Genomic DNA, 17,207 nt, shown 5'->3' with positions numbered 1-17,207 from the left:
CCTTTCTCCAGGGAGGATGGCGGGCCTCGCCACGGTTCCGACGGCCTGTGTTTCTCCTCAGAAAGGATTTACCCCTCTCCACGTGGCGGCCAAGTACGGGAAGGTGCGCGTGGCACAGCTGCTGCTGGAGCATGACGCGCACCCAGACGCCGCCGGGAAGGTGAGCTTGACCTTCCGTCCCGCCCGGGTGGAGGCCGGGGCAGAGGGGCAGCTGCACCCTCTGCCTGAGGTCATCTCTGCCTGAGCCGACCGCGTCCCCCTTGCGAATGCGCAGCCGTCCAGGAAGAATGGCCTCTGGGGAGACAGATCTTTCTGACAGAGGCCTTGCCCTTCTAGAAAGACCCGGTGGCCCCTCTGAGCGAGGGTGCTGCACTGCCCCATCAGCTCCTAGGAGCCCCCGGGAATGGAGGTGACCCCCGGGACTGAGGAGGTGACCCCCCAGGACTGAGGAGGAGGGGGTGACACCCCCTGGACTGAGGCGGTGACCCCAGAAATGAGGTGGTGACCCCAGGACTGAGGCGGTGACCCCAGGACCGAGGGGGTGACCCCAGGACTGAGGAGGTGGCCCCAGGAATGAGGAGGAGGTGACCCCCCAGGAATGAGGAGGAGGTGACCCCAGGAATGAGGAGGTGACCCCTCAGGAATGAGGAGGTGACCCCCCAGGAATGAGGAGGAGGTGATCCCCCCAGGAATGAGGAGGTGACCCCCCCAGGAATGAGAAGGTGACCCCCCAGGAATGAGGAGGTGACCCCCCCAGGAATGAGGAGGTGACCCCCCAGGAATGAGGTGGTGACCCCAGGACTGAGGAGGTGGCCCAGGTCCAGCTGCTTGTGTTCTTTAGTGACTTCAGCCCAAGACTGGCTCTGAAATGGTGTCAGGCAGATTTCCTGTGTAACAGAAGTGATACGGATCCCCACGTGGTGCCGCCGGGAGCCACAGGCATGGCCAGTGGGTCGACCCCTGGGTGAGGCTGTCCCCTGTCCCTCTCCCCGCAGAACGGCCTGACGCCCCTGCACGTCGCCGTGCACCACAACCACCTGGACATCGTCAAGCTGCTGCTGCCCCGGGGCGGCTCCCCACACAGCCTGGCCTGGGTGAGCCTCCTGGTCCCCACCCCGCCCTCACCCCGTCCCCGCCCCGGGGCCGGAAGGCGGCCGCCGCCGCTCAGGGAGGGCTGTGCAGAAGCAGCCCGATTGCCTGCAGTGTGATGGCTGCTGACTGGGCCCTGGGGCCGGGGAGTGGGGGACACTTCTGAGCCACCGGTCACCGCGCAGATGCGGAGCTCGTGTTACACAACTAACGTGTACCCCACACTGGTGTCAGAGGTCAGCATGTACAGCGTGTTCGTGGATTCCGGGACCAGGGCCACACCTGGAGAATATTCAGGGCTGGGGGTGAACTCACCAGAACCTTGGAGCGAGGAACGTGCCTTGAATGCGGATAGTCTCCCCCAAATCTGTTTCTCTCTGGAGTTCCGGCTCTGAGATGGTGCCGTTGCTGAACATACGTCACACGTTGAGGTGTGGCCGGCGTGCACCCTCACACCGGCCCCTGAGATGCTCAGAGCCGTGGGTGCCTCGCCCCTGAGGGGCCCTCGGTGTTGGGAGCGGTTGGGGCTTATGCAAGAGTGGACTGAGAGGGCGCCGTACGAGGTACAGGGATAAAGCGGGACGCGGCGATTGTTTTTGGGGGACAGGCCGTCCCCTGCGGGATGAGAAGGTGTGCTGGGTCTGTGAGGGGAGGGGGGCCGAGGGGGCTGGTGGCCACGCAGACGAGGGGCGAGGAGAGGGCGCAGGGCTCGGGTGCAAAGGACGTCGCGGTCCCTGAGCTCACCAGACTGCCCAGCCCGGCGGCAGGAGGGAGCCGTGGGTGCGTCAGAGTGTGACTCTAGCCGACACCTGCTGACTTCCGTGGGGACGCAGGGAGAGTCAGGGCCGGGCTTCAGTTTGCCTCCCCCTCTCAGAATGGATGCTCATCTGAATTTTACAGCCTCACTTTCCTGCAGACACAGCATCTCCCAGACACCCCGTCTCCTTGGGCTCTGGTCCCGCGCTGTCGTAGCAGAGCCCACATCACTGTGTAGACGGGCGCGCAGCCCTGCTGGGACGTGACTTACTCCCGCTTCTAAAAATAAAACGCTGGACTCCCCTCCTCCTCACACCGCTCCTTATATAAAAGAAATCAGAGCCAGGCTCATGGTATTTAAAGGGAGCTTTATCCAAGCACAGACCCTGCACAGATGGGTTTTGTTTCCATGGCAAAAAATAGTTTCCAAAGCAGTCTGGCAATTTTGTAGAATTTCACATGCAAGTCTCTCTGCACCCAAACCAAACCCACCCCTTTCTAATTTTGATGCTAATGTTGTTTTAATGTTTAGGCAGATCGCTCTCTAGTGTGCGCATTCCTTTGGTCGAGCTCATTTTCTTGGGGAAGAGGAGCCTTCTGCTGGCTCACACGATTCCTGAATCTTTCCCCCGACTCTCCTGCCTCCCTGCCTCTCGTCCTTGTCACCTACAGAAGGTCATTCATTCCCTGTAGTCCCAGCTTGGAGAAAGCTCACAGGGGTTGGTCCCTGATCTGAGACTGACAGTTGTTCTTGTATCTTGGTTTTGTTTTGGTTTGTTTTTTTTTTGCGGTACGCGAGCCTCTCACCGCTGCGGTCCCTCCCGCTGCGGAGCACAGGCTCCGGATGCGCAGGCGCAGCCGCCATGGCTCACGGGCCCAGCCGCTCCGCGGCACGTGGGATCTTCCCGGACCGGGGCACGAACCCGCGTCCCCTGTGTTGGCAGGCGGACCCTCAACCACTGCGCCACCAGGGAAGCCCTTGTATCTTGGTTTCAACGGGGGGTCACCTGGCAGCCTGACCTGGACGGGATGCCCTTCTTCCAGTGCAGACATCCTCCGTTGCCCAAGTGGCCTGGACTCCTGATAATACTAACGTAAATAAGTACTCCAGTTCCTGTCCTTTGTTCAGTAAAAGAGGTCTTAATAATCCTTGCTTCCATGCAGGGAATGGAAGGCAAGCTGCAGTCAGGCACCCTAGGTGAGCAGCGGCCTCACCCTATTTCATCCTGACTTGGGAGCTTGTTACGAATGCAGAATCTGGGGCCCCCCAGTCAGAATCTGCACTTTACCAAGATCCCAAGTGATTTCATACACATTCAAGTTTGAGAAGCACGGCTCCAGCTAAAAGGCCTGGGCTCTGGAGTCAGAAGATTATCTGATGCTCACAGAGAAGGATCTCCATTTGGGGAGGACTCCAAATCTCAGGCCTGAACCACTGAACCACACCTCTTTTCTTTGCTCCCTTTTGATACAGTACAAAACTCATTTTGTTTAATTAATTTTATTACAGTCAAAATGCCAGTCTCGTCAGGGGAATACAACCTACAAAGAATTTAATGTTTTCTCGTAACATAATCAAATTTGAAAGGGGGAACAGTAAGATGAATCGTCTTACATAATTACTCAAGAGAGAATGATTTTTATTATTCAATTTAATTCTTTGGATAAATGACAACTTTCCTTTCCCCAAAATCTACTTTGCAGACAGACAGATCTCACCCTGTCCCCCAGTGCTTTAAACTGGGATTTTACTGTATTGGTCAGCCCCCTTTTTTCTGTTTCTTTTCCCTGATCATTGGATCCTGGCAGAATCAGAAATGTTGGTTTCCACAATAAGGCAGTGGCTGGCAAAGGACATTCAGCTCTGTGGGAGGGCCAGAAGGATGCTGGCCATGGCAGGAGACCATATGCCTTATGCCATCTGCTCTGGGACTGGGTGGGCATATGCTTGGAAACTCCTGGGTCCTGCTCAGGGGTCCTCAGACCTGGCATCCCCCTTAGCCCTGAATGCTTTGTGGCCGACAACATCAGCCTTACCCAGACGCTTGTTGGAAGTGCAGAGTCCAGGGCCTCCCTATACCGTCTGAGTCAGAATCTGCATTTTACGGAGATTCCAAGTGGAATCTTGCTCGAGTTGAAAGAACCTGGAATCTGGAGTCACAAGACCAGACTTGGGTTCTCTGTTGTTTCACTTACTATGTGACACTAGAAAAGGCATTTAGCCTCTCCGAGAACTGGCTTCTTTATCCACAAAGCAGGGTAGTAATAAAAATGCCTGTCTTATTTGCTGTACGTGGGTTGCAGTGAAGCTTACAAAGGATAATGTAGGTGGAAGTGGTTTCCAACAGTGATGATCAAAGTAGGCTGCCTGCAGTGGGGTATGGAGTTTGCTCCCATGCACTGCTTCCTTCATTGAGAAAGTCTTCCTCCCAAGACAAAGGGGAAGGGAAAGCCAGCTGAATAGAGAGGGCACAGTGACGTAGCTGATTTACTGTGGGACCAATCTCCTCATCTCATAACGGACTTAACAGATTTGTGAACCAGGGCACTGCAAAACCATACAAAGGTTTATTAATTTTATATCTCAAATTTGGAAAACACCCTCACGTATATTATCATATCGGATCCATTCAACAACTTTTAGAACAAGGTAGATGTTACTATCCACTTTCAATGGCTTAAAACATACAAAAGGAAGTCTAGTTGACGATCTTGCCCCTAGTCACATGGCCGGTTAAAGTGGACCAAGGACTGACTCCACACCCCCAGGTCCCTTGCTGGGGACATGTACTCTTAACGCCACCTGCCTGAAGCCACCAGGCCCAGGAGGAGCTCTTGGCCCAACGTCACGAGGAGAGAAGGGCTCTGTTCCTTTTCCTCTATGAACTGTCTTTGGGGGGCATGTTTCTTACTGCAGGAAAGAGGGCATGGAAGCCTTTCATTTACTTGTGTGCCTAGCTTGCTGGGTGTTCTATAGGCCTGCTGCCTGGTTGAATCCTAGCATCTGTTGGGGGCAGAGCACCTTGTGCACAGAAGATAGAAGGACAGAACGGGTAGGGCATTTGCTGGCTCTGGAAGCCTCTCCAAACCAAATGGGTGAGGTTGGCTGGTTTCTTTACTGAAGTGGCCCTCCTGGGTGACACCAGCCCCGAACCAGGCCTCCTGGCCCCTCCTCAGAGGATCTAAAACATAAGGCATGCGCTAAGCTTGTCAATTCAGCACTCCTGTAACCAGCCTCCGGTGGCCCCTTCTATTTCAGAATGGCTACACCCCTCTGCACATCGCTGCCAAGCAGAACCAGATGGAAGTGGCCCGCAACCTGCTGCAGTACGGGGGCTCGGCGAACGCAGAGTCCGTGCAAGGCGTGACCCCCCTCCACCTGGCGGCCCAGGAGGGCCACGCGGACATGGTGGCTCTCCTGCTCTCCAAACAGGCCAACGGCAACCTGGGCAACAAGGTAAACACGCGCCTGCAGGTATCCCTATAGACTCGATCGCATTGGGGGGTCAGCTGACGACACACTGCATCTCAGGATCAAGCACCTGCTGGGTGCCCGGGTTCTGAATCAGGTGACGTGCGTGTTCTTTGTTGCAGCGTGTGGGCTTCTCTCTAGTTGTGGCGCATGGGTTCAGTAGTTGCGGCTCGTGGGCTTTAGTTGCCCCGTGGCACGTGGGATCTTAGTTCCCCGACCAGGGACCAAACCCGCGTCCCCTGCACTGGAAGGCGGATTCCTAACCACTGGGCCACCAGGGAAGTCCCCCGTGTAGGTTTTATCTCCGTTTTGTAAATGAATAAACAGGTTCAGAAAGGTTGCTTATTCCAAGATTGCAGGGCCCCAAGCCTACCTGATGCCAAAGCTTTGGCTGGTCCTTTCTAAAGAGGTTGACTTAAGAATCTACAAAAAGATCACCATTGAAATCCTATGTTTCCCAAACATGGGCCAGTGTCTACATTCAGGAATGTACTAAGTAAGCTGGGACTAAATATTCTTTTTCTCTGAGGAAGATATTGTTTTCAGTGCCACCCTGTCCCTTAAATGGAGTCTCAGTCCAGGGACTGTAGATGTGTGAGCAGGAAACCTCCTATATGGTGTACCAGGCACGTGGGAGGCTGGGTACGGGAGCCGTCTCCCGGGTGACATCCATGGTTTTCCTCAGCTTCGCAAAGGAACGCGTGACCCAAGAAAGACCAAGAGTCACTTCTTTTGTTAAACAACAATTTTATTGAAATATAATTCACGTACCATAAGATTCGCTCTTTTGAACTGTGCTATTCGGTGGTTTTTTTGGTATATTTGCAGAACTGGACGAACACCACCACTGTCTAACTGTAGAACCTTTCCATCACCCCCAAAGGAAGCCACAGACCCATTAGTAGCCGCATCCCATTTCCCTCAAACCCCCGTCCCCTGGCAACTAATCTACTCTCTGTCACTATGAATTTGCCTGTTCTGGACATTTCGTACAAATGGAATCATACGATATGAAGAGTCACCTCTTTAGACGACAAATGAACAATAATACAGTTTCAGAAAGGCAAGCATTTTGAGGGTAACTTAAGATTTCTTAAAAGCGTGTGGATCCATTGGCTCTATCTGGACAGCTTTGGACAGGTGACCCCCCAGGAGGGAACTGTGAGGGCAGGACCATTACGTTGGACAGGACTCGTGGTTTCTTGCTGGTGCCGTTTCAGTGAGCCAGGAGGAGGACGGTGATGCCCTGCCCTGAGACATCCCCACTCATCCACATCCACACCCACCAGTCAGGTTACTGTGTTATCCCAAGGATCAGGCAAGGCACCCAGCCGCTTGTGACCGACCCAGGACCTGTTCTTATGTGGGCAGCCCCCGCCTGCCTGCCTGCGCAGGCTTCAGCTGGGGAGGAGCATCACTGGGCCTCCCGTCAGCCTGGGGGGAAGTGCAGACGGCAGGGGAGGGCGAGCGGAGTCTCTGGAGAGCGGGCAGGCCCTGCCCACGGCTCCGATGACGGAGGAGCCGCAGCCCTGTTTGCCCCACGGTTACTAAGGTGTATTGAGCGGGCTCCGGGGGAGGGAAGCCTTTCCTGGCATTTTTTGCGTGAATGTGCATATGTCAGTCAAGATCTCTGGAGTCAAGATCACCGTCCTCACGAGAAAGCTGTGATGAAAACTCCAAGGATCTGGGGTTTTCGGTCCCAGTAGGATCCTCCACCCTGTTTACTGGCTGGGATGTGCTGATTGCAGGCTGCATTTAAATGTCACGTCGTGATCTACAATGCATTTTCGTCTGTTTTCTCAAGTGAGCCTTCCTTTGCCCTTGGGATTCGTCAGTTATAATCCCGATTTTCTCGATAAGCAAACCGAGGCTTCGAAGCTCATCTCGAGTCATGGAAATAGGAAACGTTACCACTGGAAAGGCTCATAAAGTTCTTCTGGTTCAGAGATCAGCAAACTACAGCCTGGGGTCCAAATCCGGCCCACCACTTGTTTGTACAAATAAAGTTTTATTGGAACCCAGTCACGCCCATTCATTTATGTGTTGGCGTAGCTGCTTTCTCACTATAACTGGCGGAGCTGGGTAGTTGCAAGAGAGACACAAGCCTAAAATATTGACCCTCTGGCCCTTCACAGAAACTGTTGCTGGCCTCTGATCCAGTCTAACCGCCTCGTAGTTTCGATGAGGATGGGGGGGTGCCTAGAAGAGCTTGTCTAAGGTCAAACAAGTGGTTGGAGCATGCAAAGCCCAGTTCCACTCCCAGGCCTCAGTGCTCTGTCAGTGGGGCCTGGAATTCTTTCCTGGCTCCAAGCTGATGCACCGCTTTTCCTTTGCAGAGTGGACTCACCGCCCTTCATCTGGCCGCACAAGAAGGTCACGTTCCAGTGGCAGACGTGCTCATCAAACATGGTGTCACGGTGGACGCCACCACCCGGGTGAGGCCAGCAGCCGGCGCTCTGTCCTCGGGGACTCCCCTCTTCCCCGCACCCACAGGCCTCCCTCACCGCTCCATCTGAGGATATTTGATACCCCGAGGACCCGGTGGCCCCTTCCTATCTGCCACTTCCTCGGGGCGGCAGTGGAGTCTGAGGACCCCAGGCCAATGGGCTCACTTCCCAGCGGGGAGTCTAAAAAGTTGGCTAGACCTTTGATCCTCTGTAGTGAAAGGAACGTTTAATCATGACTCCAAGCCCTGTCTTACCTGAGCAAGGTGTCAAAATGTCAGGCTTCCCAGGATGCACTGGAAAATGCCACCCCTCCTACTCCGGCATTTGGCTAAAAGCAGGTCAGCGTTCTTTGAGCCTCTGTGTGTACAGGGAGCTCTGGGGGTGGGGGGGGTGGGAGTGGAGGATGACCCAGTGCCCAGCACACAGTGCAAGCTGCCTCAAGGCATCTGCAGATGACATAAGAGGCAGGAAGGGACAGCCGGTGTGATATGCGGTGCAAGGGGGGTTCTCCTGAACCACAGGGAGCACAGAGGGAGGAGAGGGTGTTTCCATTTGGTGAAAGGAAGAGGCTTCCTGGAAGAAGTGGCATGTTGTTCCTTTTCACCCAAAGGCAATTGTATTAAAAGGAAGGGACAGAGTGACACCCCTGTAGCTCCAGCGTTCCTCAGGCACATCGGTCAGGAGCGTGACATTGATGCCTCCCTGAGAAAAATCCAGAGACATATTTTATCCCCAACTGCCTATAGCTTCAAAAGGAACCTGCTTTAAACCCAAGAATGTTCTGGATCTTTGAGGCTTCTTTTGTGGGCCTGGTTTAGTCTTTGGGGGTCCTGCCCTGAGAGATCCTATGTTGTGGGTTAGAACCTGGGGGTCCCAAAGCCACCCCATGACTCCAGGTCCAGCCTGCAGGGTCCGGATCGTCTCTGGGATTGGGCTCTCCAGGGACACTTAGGAGCCCAGAGAGCCTTGGCTTGTTGGCGTTTGGAGGGGGGGGAAGCATTAAAATATTCAGCAGAACAGCTGTCTTGACAGTTACCTCCTCTGCAGACAAAACTCAAATGAATAAATGCCCAAAGCCACTGATTTCAAGCCATGGCCGGTTCCTATAAATTCCATTATGGTACAACTCTGTAACCTAGACAGCATTTGGGGGAGTTTTCCAGTGGGATTTCACCTTTCTAGTGGAAAGAAGTGTGCAAGGCAGGTCTCGTCTGGGTCGGCAGTGAACTCTGCGCTGCCGTCTGTCCTCATCTGAGTCTGCTGCCCTCCCAGGGTCTGCTGGCGGTTCCCTCCTTCTGGGGATGACCCCTTTTGGCTTCTGTAACCCGGGTCTCTCCTGGCTCTCCTCCCTCCTCTTTGCTGCTCCCTCCCCGTCCTCTTTTCTGAGCTCCCTGTAAGTACTGCCTCAGTCCGTGGGCCCCACTTTTTCTCTCCACACTTATCCTGGGGGACCTCTCTCACCTCCAAGACTTTCAACTCCCCTCGGGCACCTCCTTGCCTTGCCCTCTTCCCTGGGGCTCAGTGTCGGGTTTCCAGTGACCTATTCAGCCTCTCCGCTTGGGTCTCTCCTAGTCAGCTCACGCTGCACGTGACTGACACCGAGCCCTGTCCCTCCCAGGCCCGTGGCATCCCACTCGAAAAGGGCCTGCTCGTCCATCCTCTCTTGCAGTCACCGTTGTCATGAGACTTTCATTCCCGTCCAGCTCAGAACGGCTCGTGGTGTCCCCCAAAGCCTTGCTGGTCACCCTCTCTCCTCCCTTGCTTTCCAGATGGGTTACACTCCACTCCACGTGGCCAGCCATTACGGGAATATCAAGCTGGTGAAGTTCCTGCTACAGCACCAGGCAGACGTCAATGCCAAGACTAAGGTACTGGGATGCCTGAGAGCAATGCCAAATCCAGACGCAGCAAGGGTCACTCCGGGCACACTTGGGGCTCCACCGCAGCTTTCAGCTTTGACGCTGGAGGAGGAAATGGGGACGATGCCTTTCTATGTTGCACACAGAAGACGCACGTGCTCTGTGGCAGGTGGGCAGTGCTTTCTCTCGTGGCTAGCTCATCCCGCCAAACGTCTGCCTGCTTTACAGCTCGGGTACAGTCCCCTGCACCAGGCAGCTCAACAAGGCCATACAGACATCGTGACACTGCTTCTCAAAAATGGTGCTTCCCCAAACGAGGTCAGCTCGGTAAGTACCCACCCGGTTCCTGATTTCAGAGACCTGCTCTCATGGGCGGCCCCATGCGATATCCCTTCGCCAGGGAAGCTCGGGTCATCCTCCTGTGCGTCTGGGGCCTGGACGGGCTCCCCAGGGCATGGGCTATTGGGATTAGTTCCTCCTTCTGGAAGACAGAAGGTTATCCTGGTGGCACCGTTTACCCTCCCCCCTTTTAATTTTTAAAAAAATATTGTCAAAACCCTTTCTGAAATCTGTGGGAGTGAACAAAGCCAAATGTCTTGAGTGGTTTGTGATGTTTGGGGGCCTCGGGGTCTTCAGCCATGTCCGTGGTCACCGTTCAGGGTGAACTTCCTGCCCTAGATAACGCGATTGTCAGCCTTACCAGGTTATCTCCGCGGCCGCTTCCAGCTCAGCAAGCGTGCAGGCCTTTGATTGTAGGTGTGGTTGCTGAAACCGTAACTGTGGATGGGGCTGAATTGGAGCGGGGCACACCCTGGGACCAGAGAACTTAGAAGAAAAGAAAGCCTCAGTATCCCTTTAGTGTCACTTAGCTCTGCCTTTTAAAATCAGAGTAGAAATAGACCCCTCCTCTGTTTCTGGTGACTTGTGATTTCCGATTGGCCTGAAAAGAGTTCATTGAAGTAGGTGGATTACTTTAACTATTTGAATGCTCGGTAACTGACACCCAAAGAAACGGCCTTGGGAGCCGTGGGCAGTACTGCCCTGTGCCCTCCTATTCCTACACCTGCATCTGGTGCCCCCCTGACCCCGACCTTCCCGCTGGCTCTCCTCTTGGCCACTCTTGACTTTGGTGGTAAGATCTCCCCTGCTCCCGTTCAAGGCTGGCGCACCCAGGGCTGCAGATGCACATAACCGCGGCCTCCTCTCACCCTGCAGCATCGCTGCGGGCGTCGGCGACACACATCTGGGCCCACGCGTGTGCAGGGGTCTTGCTCTGGGTACGAACGATTGGGGCGTGAGCTCGGTCTGATCTCGCCCTCCCCTGCTGTTCTCCCCAGAATGGAACCACACCTCTGGCCATAGCTAAGCGCTTGGGCTACATTTCTGTAACAGACGTGCTCAAGGTTGTCACCGATGAAACCAGTGTCGCGGTACGTCTCCTCTCCTGCACCCCTACCCCCGGACACACACAGCCTGGCCTCAGGGCGCCCCTTGGGGTACCCCGGTAAAGGGAGCCTGGTGTGTATGTGGGGAGGGGGGGGGGTGGTGCTAGAGTTCTCGCGGGAAGCTTGGAGCCAATAGAATTGGGGGCGGGGCGCGGGGTGGGCGGGGCTCCTCCTTCATCAGGCGGGTCTTTACTGCCACCTAGCGGCCGGAGGAGTAGGGGCCGCCCCCAGACCGGAGCGGGCAGCCCTGGATGGGACTGGGGGCAGAGACCAGGCGCCGGGAAGCCGGGGGGTCGGTTCATCCCTCTGCGGTTCCTGCCAGACCCCAGAGACCCTCTTAGCTGTCATTTTCTTCATTTGGGACCAACATCCTTTGCCATCTCCTTCCTGTCTCCACACTCATGACCAGGTAACTGCTGAATGGGTGAAAGGGCCCACTGCTGTGTTTGGGCTGAAGTCTTTGCTTCTTCTCATTTTAGTTGGTCAGCGACAAGCACCGGATGAGCTTCCCCGAGACGGTGGATGAGATCCTGGACGTCTCTGAAGATGAAGGTACAGGCTGGGGTCAACACCGCGTCCGGGTCAAGTCAGGCTGAAAGGGGTGCTCGGGGCTCTGAACACTCCCCGGGGGGGGCCCCCCGCTGCCGCCCCGGGGCACCTCACGGCACGCCCACCTCTGCCGTCCCTAGTGAGTCGGAGCTGGACAGAACCACGCTCTAAAGATGCTGTCCGTTATCCGAAAGACCCCTTTAATGTGATTTTAGGAGAAGGAAATCTACATCGCAGCGATTAAAATGTAAAATCCCACAAAGTTTCACAAATACATGTGTGCCTGCCTGTATCATACAAGGACTGTGATTCAACTCAGTCAACTCTCAGAGCTGTAAGGAACTGTCATAAAATTCCACGTGGTGCGTTCCTTGTGCTTTGAACAAAGCTGTTTCATTTAAAATCTGGAAGAATTGCTTTTCATAAGCTGCTCTTCTGACCATGCGCTGGGTCGACAGTCAGTCATTATGAAATGACTATAGTTTCAACTTCTGTGGCCAAGGCTACTTGTGGCATTTTTCCTGCCCCAGGCAAGCCTGTCTTCCCACTTAACTTGGAAGAGAAAGATCGTGATTTTTAAAAAAAAAAAGGTTGGGGCTGGGTCAGATTTCTCTCTGGCCCCTTGCATATCCATAACCCCCAGGGGTCATGTAGTTTTGTCAGCTAGGTGCTGAAAGCTCTCCTGTATCCCCTTTGATGATATGCCTCTTAATTTAACTGACTTCAATCCTATCCATCCTTAAACTTGGCTCTTCTTTGCTTTCCAGGAACTGCTCATATAACTATAATGGGTATGAAACACTTTCTGTTCCCTGTGGTCCATTCTCACAAGCGCATGTCACTCTAAGCAATCCAAGATCTCACTAATCCATCCCTGGTTTTCATAACAATCAGAGCTTGACTAAAACAGGAAATTTCCATCTGTAAGATCTGTGCCCTGGCTGGCGGCTCCAGCCTGTCCATGTCTGTGTCTGTGCTCATGCCACTGTGTCTGTGATCATAACTGCATGAGCTGCTGTGATTCCATCCTGTCGGCTCCAGATCACAACGCCAGGACACACACTGCTGAGGGGCAGTTAAAGGACCCTGCAAGGTCCAGGGCTCCAACTCCAGTTCAAGGAGGCGAGAGAAACAAAGAGGCAGTCTGGTTTGCAGACAGACTTTGAACCTCCTGGTGATGCGCTTAGGAAATAATGAGGGGGCAGCGCCATGGTTATTAAAGTTCCTAGAGCCTCTCAAAACGGATGAGTTTGGTTTCACGGTCGTTTATCCTTCTGTCACGTGTGGTGTGGAAAAGAACAGAAGCACCTCTTTCTTTGGTGTCACTGCACACGCCACAAGGGCTGTTTTGAAGTGGAACTTGTCAGGCAAAAAAAAGTTCTTTTTTTTGATGGAACTGTTTTCTTCTCCAAAGCCTGGTGCAGACTGAGATATTAGGGGCTGGCTGCCCCGCTCCAGGTACCAGGGCTGGAGGAACAGGGTAAGGGCTGGTCGAAGACATTGCTATGGTCCTCCTGGAGCATCTGAGACCTTCCCCCACTCCTCGGGGGCGGGGCGAGCGTTGAGAGGAGATGCAAGAGGGAAGAGATGTGGGAACATGTGTACATGTATGACTGATTCACTTTGTTGTAAAGCAGAAACTAACACACCATTGTAAAGCAATTAGACTCCAAGAAAGATGTTAAAAAATATATATGAAAGAGGGACTCTCCGTCCTGTCACTCACTTGAACTTGTGTGGTTTCAGGGGAAGAACTTGTTGGCTTCAAGGCTGAAAAGCAGGATTTCAGGGATACAGATGAAGAGAAAGAGCTGCTGGATTTTGTGCCGAAGCTGGACCAAGTGTAAGAAATGCTCACGCCAGGGCAGGTCACCGTCCGTCCCGGGGACTCAGAGTAGGAGGCTTCCAGAGCGGGAAGGTTCCAGGAAGGCCGGGCCTGGACAGAGCGCTGGCCCAGCACCTTAGGATAAGCTAGCCCTACACCAGGGGTGCCAGGCGGGGGCAGAGGTCCCTCCTACTGCAGGCCACCCTCTCCGGGGTCCCTGTCCCCGACTGTTCCTCCTCTCCTAGCTCAGTCTCCTATCCATGCCCCTCCCCCTCTTACACAGTCAGCTTCTCACCAGAAAAAATCCACCAAGGGAGATTGCCATTAGAAACCATTGCCAAAAAAAGTGGGGGTGGGGGGGGGCTGGTCATTATGGGATTATATGAAATCATGTGTGTGAAATTTTTGAAAATTGTAAAGCACTACAGCATTTTTAAAGTCTTTCATTCAATTAAAAGAATTTAAATAGTAAACAAAAGAAAGGAACTTTTGCCAAGCTGGCCTCAGAGGCCGGCCACATCCCTCCGGCGGCCTGTCCATTAGGGGAGACCCGCGGAGGGTTTCTGTCTGCCTGTGTTTCTCATTCCTCCCTGAGGTGCTGTGAGCTGTTGCGATGTGGGTGCATCGCCCCGCCCGGGGACTTTGTGAATGAATCTAAAAGCGACAACTTTCTAGAAACACTGAGCCCTCGGTATTTTCTGAAAAGACAGACGTGTGCCAGCTTGGTCCCAGGGCTTATACAAAATAGGGCAATGGACCAAGGAGAAGGAAAACTATGATTAGTATTTACTGAACTTCATTTAGAAAGAAACATGAGACCCGGACCCTGACCATGGAGAACCTACAGATGTATTGGTAGAATCAAAACACACACCCAGTGGACAAATCGTGATGCAGAATAAGATGTAATGGCCAGAGCGAGGGTTCCCTCACCAAGGGGGTCGAAGGCTGCAGAACCGGGGTGGTGCGTGCGGGAAGCCTTCCTGGAGGGTGCAGGTCCTTCGCTCAGCCAGGACAGTCGGGCTCTGGGGACAGGCATGGAGGCGGCAGGAGGAGGCTGGTCAGTGTGTGGCCAGGGGGTACCACGTGTGCCAGTGGGGTTCAGGTGGTGGCAAGCAGTCGGATCGGATAGGTGATCCTGGGGGTACAGAAGTGTTTCACTGAGGCCTTCCGTGGGAGATGGGGGCTACTCATAAGGATCGTCCCTTGATGGCTCAATGTCCTCGGCACACAGGGTGGAGTCCCCAGCCATCCCTCGGATTCCCTGCGTCACGCCTGAGACAGTGATGATCAGATCTGAAGAGCCAGAACAGGTAAGAAGCATCCTTTCTCTTACTTGCCTTGGGCAGTGAGCAGGTCCCCTGGACAGTGACTGTTTTGAGATGACCCGCAGGACAACAGGAGCCCGGCTGAAAGCTGGCGGCGTTTACCAAGCCCTGCAGATGCCAGATTCCACGTGTTCTTGGTAGCACTTGTGCTGTCAGTGCTCTTATCCTAGCTGTTGATGACCTGGGTCTCGGAGGGCCCAAGGGCGTGTGGGACACCCTCACGCCGGTCTCAGTGGGGCTGAGAACTGACTCCCGAAGTTTTGGCTCCAAAGCCCACGTTCTCGGGGCCACAGCCCCTGAGCACACTGGAACGCTGAACTTTTTTTTCTTTTACATCTATAATAAAAGGGGACAGTTTCTGCCCCACCTTCCTCAGGGGATTACCAGGAGCTTAAAATAGAGATGGAAAGAGGATGTCAAGGAGAGCTGTTCCCAGCGTGGGCTGTTACTCATTACAATACCCTATTTTGTGGCTTCCCTGGATGCCACCTGAATTTGTCTCCAAGATCCGTGGGCTGGTTTAAAACGATGTAATTCCTCCTGATTTAATTTTAGGCCATTTGGCACTTTTTCACCTGGGCAAAGGGGTTTTCTAGGGTAAAAAGAAAGCAGTGTGGTATTTGAAGGTTGGAACTGGCCACCCTGAGGCCCGATCACCGAGCCGGCCTTGTCCGTTTTCCAGCTGAGGCTGGTCTCTTCCCCTGACACTGAAGGCACGCGTGTCCCCTCGACCCGAGCGTGGCGCCAGGAGGAGGCGGCTGTGACGCCACCCGATCCGCCGTTCCACCCTCGGGCACATCACAGTGGTGTGACGTTGGGGTCACGCCCCAGGTTCCATTAGGGAGACCCGGTCAAACATGGCCCTGGGGCTGCTGTGGCCCGTTCCCCGGGGGCCGCCGAAGACGTCAATGAGAAGGATCCGAGCGGGCCCGGGTCTTGCTGTGCCCTGGCCAACCGTGCCCTCTGAGTCCTTGCCTGAGTCATGACCCCGAGGCAGCAGGTGTCTCCCGGCGTCCCGCTGTGCCCCGTGTGGGGTGGGAGGATGTGGCAGGAGATGGTCCAGCTGGGGAGGGGCTCAGAACGCAGGGAGGGTGACTACCGCAGGGCCCAGCCGTGCAGCGGGAGCCCTTCCAGATCAGAGTCCAGGGGAAGGCTCCACGCAGGACGCGAGAGGCGAAAAATGAACAGGGGCGTCCAGCGAAGGAGAGGGACCTGGGTGTCTGGACCGACGGGGAAGCGAGGGCGAGGGCAGAGTTGAGAAGCAACCTGGAGGGGACCTGCTGGCTTCGTGAGTCCTCGCCACGTACGAGGCCTGGGGCGAGGCAGCCCCGTGGTCCCCAAGTCACAACATCACTGCGAGGAAGGGGCTGTCCCATTGGCAGATGAGGACTGGGGAAGCCCCCCGGGACGAGGGTCTGTTTCCCTCGCGCCCCTCGATGCCCCAGGACACGTGGCTTGCCCGGAGCCCAACAGCTCGTAGGCGATGGCGTGGGGAGGCAACGCCAGCTCTAGTGTGAAACCGAGCCGTGTAGAGCGGAGGGTTCACGTCAGGGGCGGCGCGGCGCGGAGGAGCTGGAGGACGCGGGCGGGTCAGGGGCGCGCGTGGTGCAGGAGCTGAGACCGAGGCCGGACGGGAGGGAGGACTGGCTCCGTCGTCCAAAGCTCTGGCCCAAGGGTCCCGAGCCACGGAGAGGCCGTCCGTGTCGGTACGAGGAAGCCCGTGCTTCCTTTTAGACTCCGGGTGAGCTCTGTCCCAACCCTCCTTCGCTGGGCCCCTTGGTTCATGGCTGAGCCTCCCCGACCTTGGCCGAGACCAGCAGCCGTGGCCCGGGGGTGATAGGACAGCTGGCCTTTCTCCCCTCTGCAGGCATCTAAGGAGTATGATGAAGACTCACTGGTCCCCAGCAGCCCGGCCACAGAGACCTCAGACAACATCAGCCCAGTGGCCAGCCCTGTGCACACAGGGTGAGTGGCCTGGGAGGGGCTGGCAGCTCTGGCCCTGCCCGCCCACCCAGGGGAAGCCAACACGGACCCGCTGTGCCCTAGGTTCCTGGTGAGCTTCATGGTGGACGCCCGCGGGGGCTCCATGCGGGGCAGCAGGCACAACGGCCTGAGGGTGGTGGTCCCGCCCCGGACGTGCGCGGCACCCACTCGCATCACCTGCCGCCTGGTGAAGCCCCAGAAGCTGCCCACGCCGCCCCCGCTGGCCGAGGAGGAGGGCCTGGCCAGCAGGGTCATTGCCCTGGGCCCCACGGGAGTCCAGTTCCTGAGGTGAGGGGTCACTCCCATGCCCCCGACCTGTCCCTGCCGCGCCGCAACCACCCAGCCCCGGCGCAGCCCGGGCAGAGGGGAGGCGAGCCTGCAGCCCGCGCCCGTGCTCTCTGTGTCCTGATCGGTCAGAACCGGGGGTGTTCCTTCCACGGCCTGTTCTAGGTAC

The 17,207-nt window shown here is 55.5% G+C and overlaps 1 protein-coding gene across 8 annotated transcripts in view; it reads left to right on the top strand.

Annotated features, from left to right (window-relative positions):
* ANK1 (ankyrin 1) overlaps positions 1–17,207 on the top strand; it is a 213,975-nt gene that overhangs the window by 154,864 nt on the left and 41,904 nt on the right. For all 8 annotated transcript variants that reach the window (XM_067022663.1, XM_067022666.1, XM_067022669.1 and 5 more), the window contains exons 15-27: positions 62–160; positions 996–1,094; positions 5,105–5,302; positions 7,654–7,752; positions 9,534–9,632; positions 9,852–9,950; positions 10,961–11,053; positions 11,548–11,620; positions 12,385–12,408; positions 13,364–13,460; positions 14,677–14,755; positions 16,638–16,735; positions 16,817–17,041. In XM_067022663.1, coding sequence (XP_066878764.1) covers positions 62–160; positions 996–1,094; positions 5,105–5,302; positions 7,654–7,752; positions 9,534–9,632; positions 9,852–9,950; positions 10,961–11,053; positions 11,548–11,620; positions 12,385–12,408; positions 13,364–13,460; positions 14,677–14,755; positions 16,638–16,735; positions 16,817–17,041 — 1,382 coding nt within the window. The remainder of the gene's footprint in view (positions 1–61; positions 161–995; positions 1,095–5,104; positions 5,303–7,653; positions 7,753–9,533; positions 9,633–9,851; positions 9,951–10,960; positions 11,054–11,547; positions 11,621–12,384; positions 12,409–13,363; positions 13,461–14,676; positions 14,756–16,637; positions 16,736–16,816; positions 17,042–17,207) is intronic.

The sequence above is a fragment of the Kogia breviceps genome, chromosome 20 (genome assembly GCF_026419965.1).
Source record: "Kogia breviceps isolate mKogBre1 chromosome 20, mKogBre1 haplotype 1, whole genome shotgun sequence".
Taxonomy (NCBI): Eukaryota; Metazoa; Chordata; class Mammalia; order Artiodactyla; family Physeteridae; genus Kogia; species Kogia breviceps.
The sequence above is the reverse complement of the archived record's forward strand: the minus strand, read 5'-3'. Positions and strand labels throughout refer to the sequence as shown.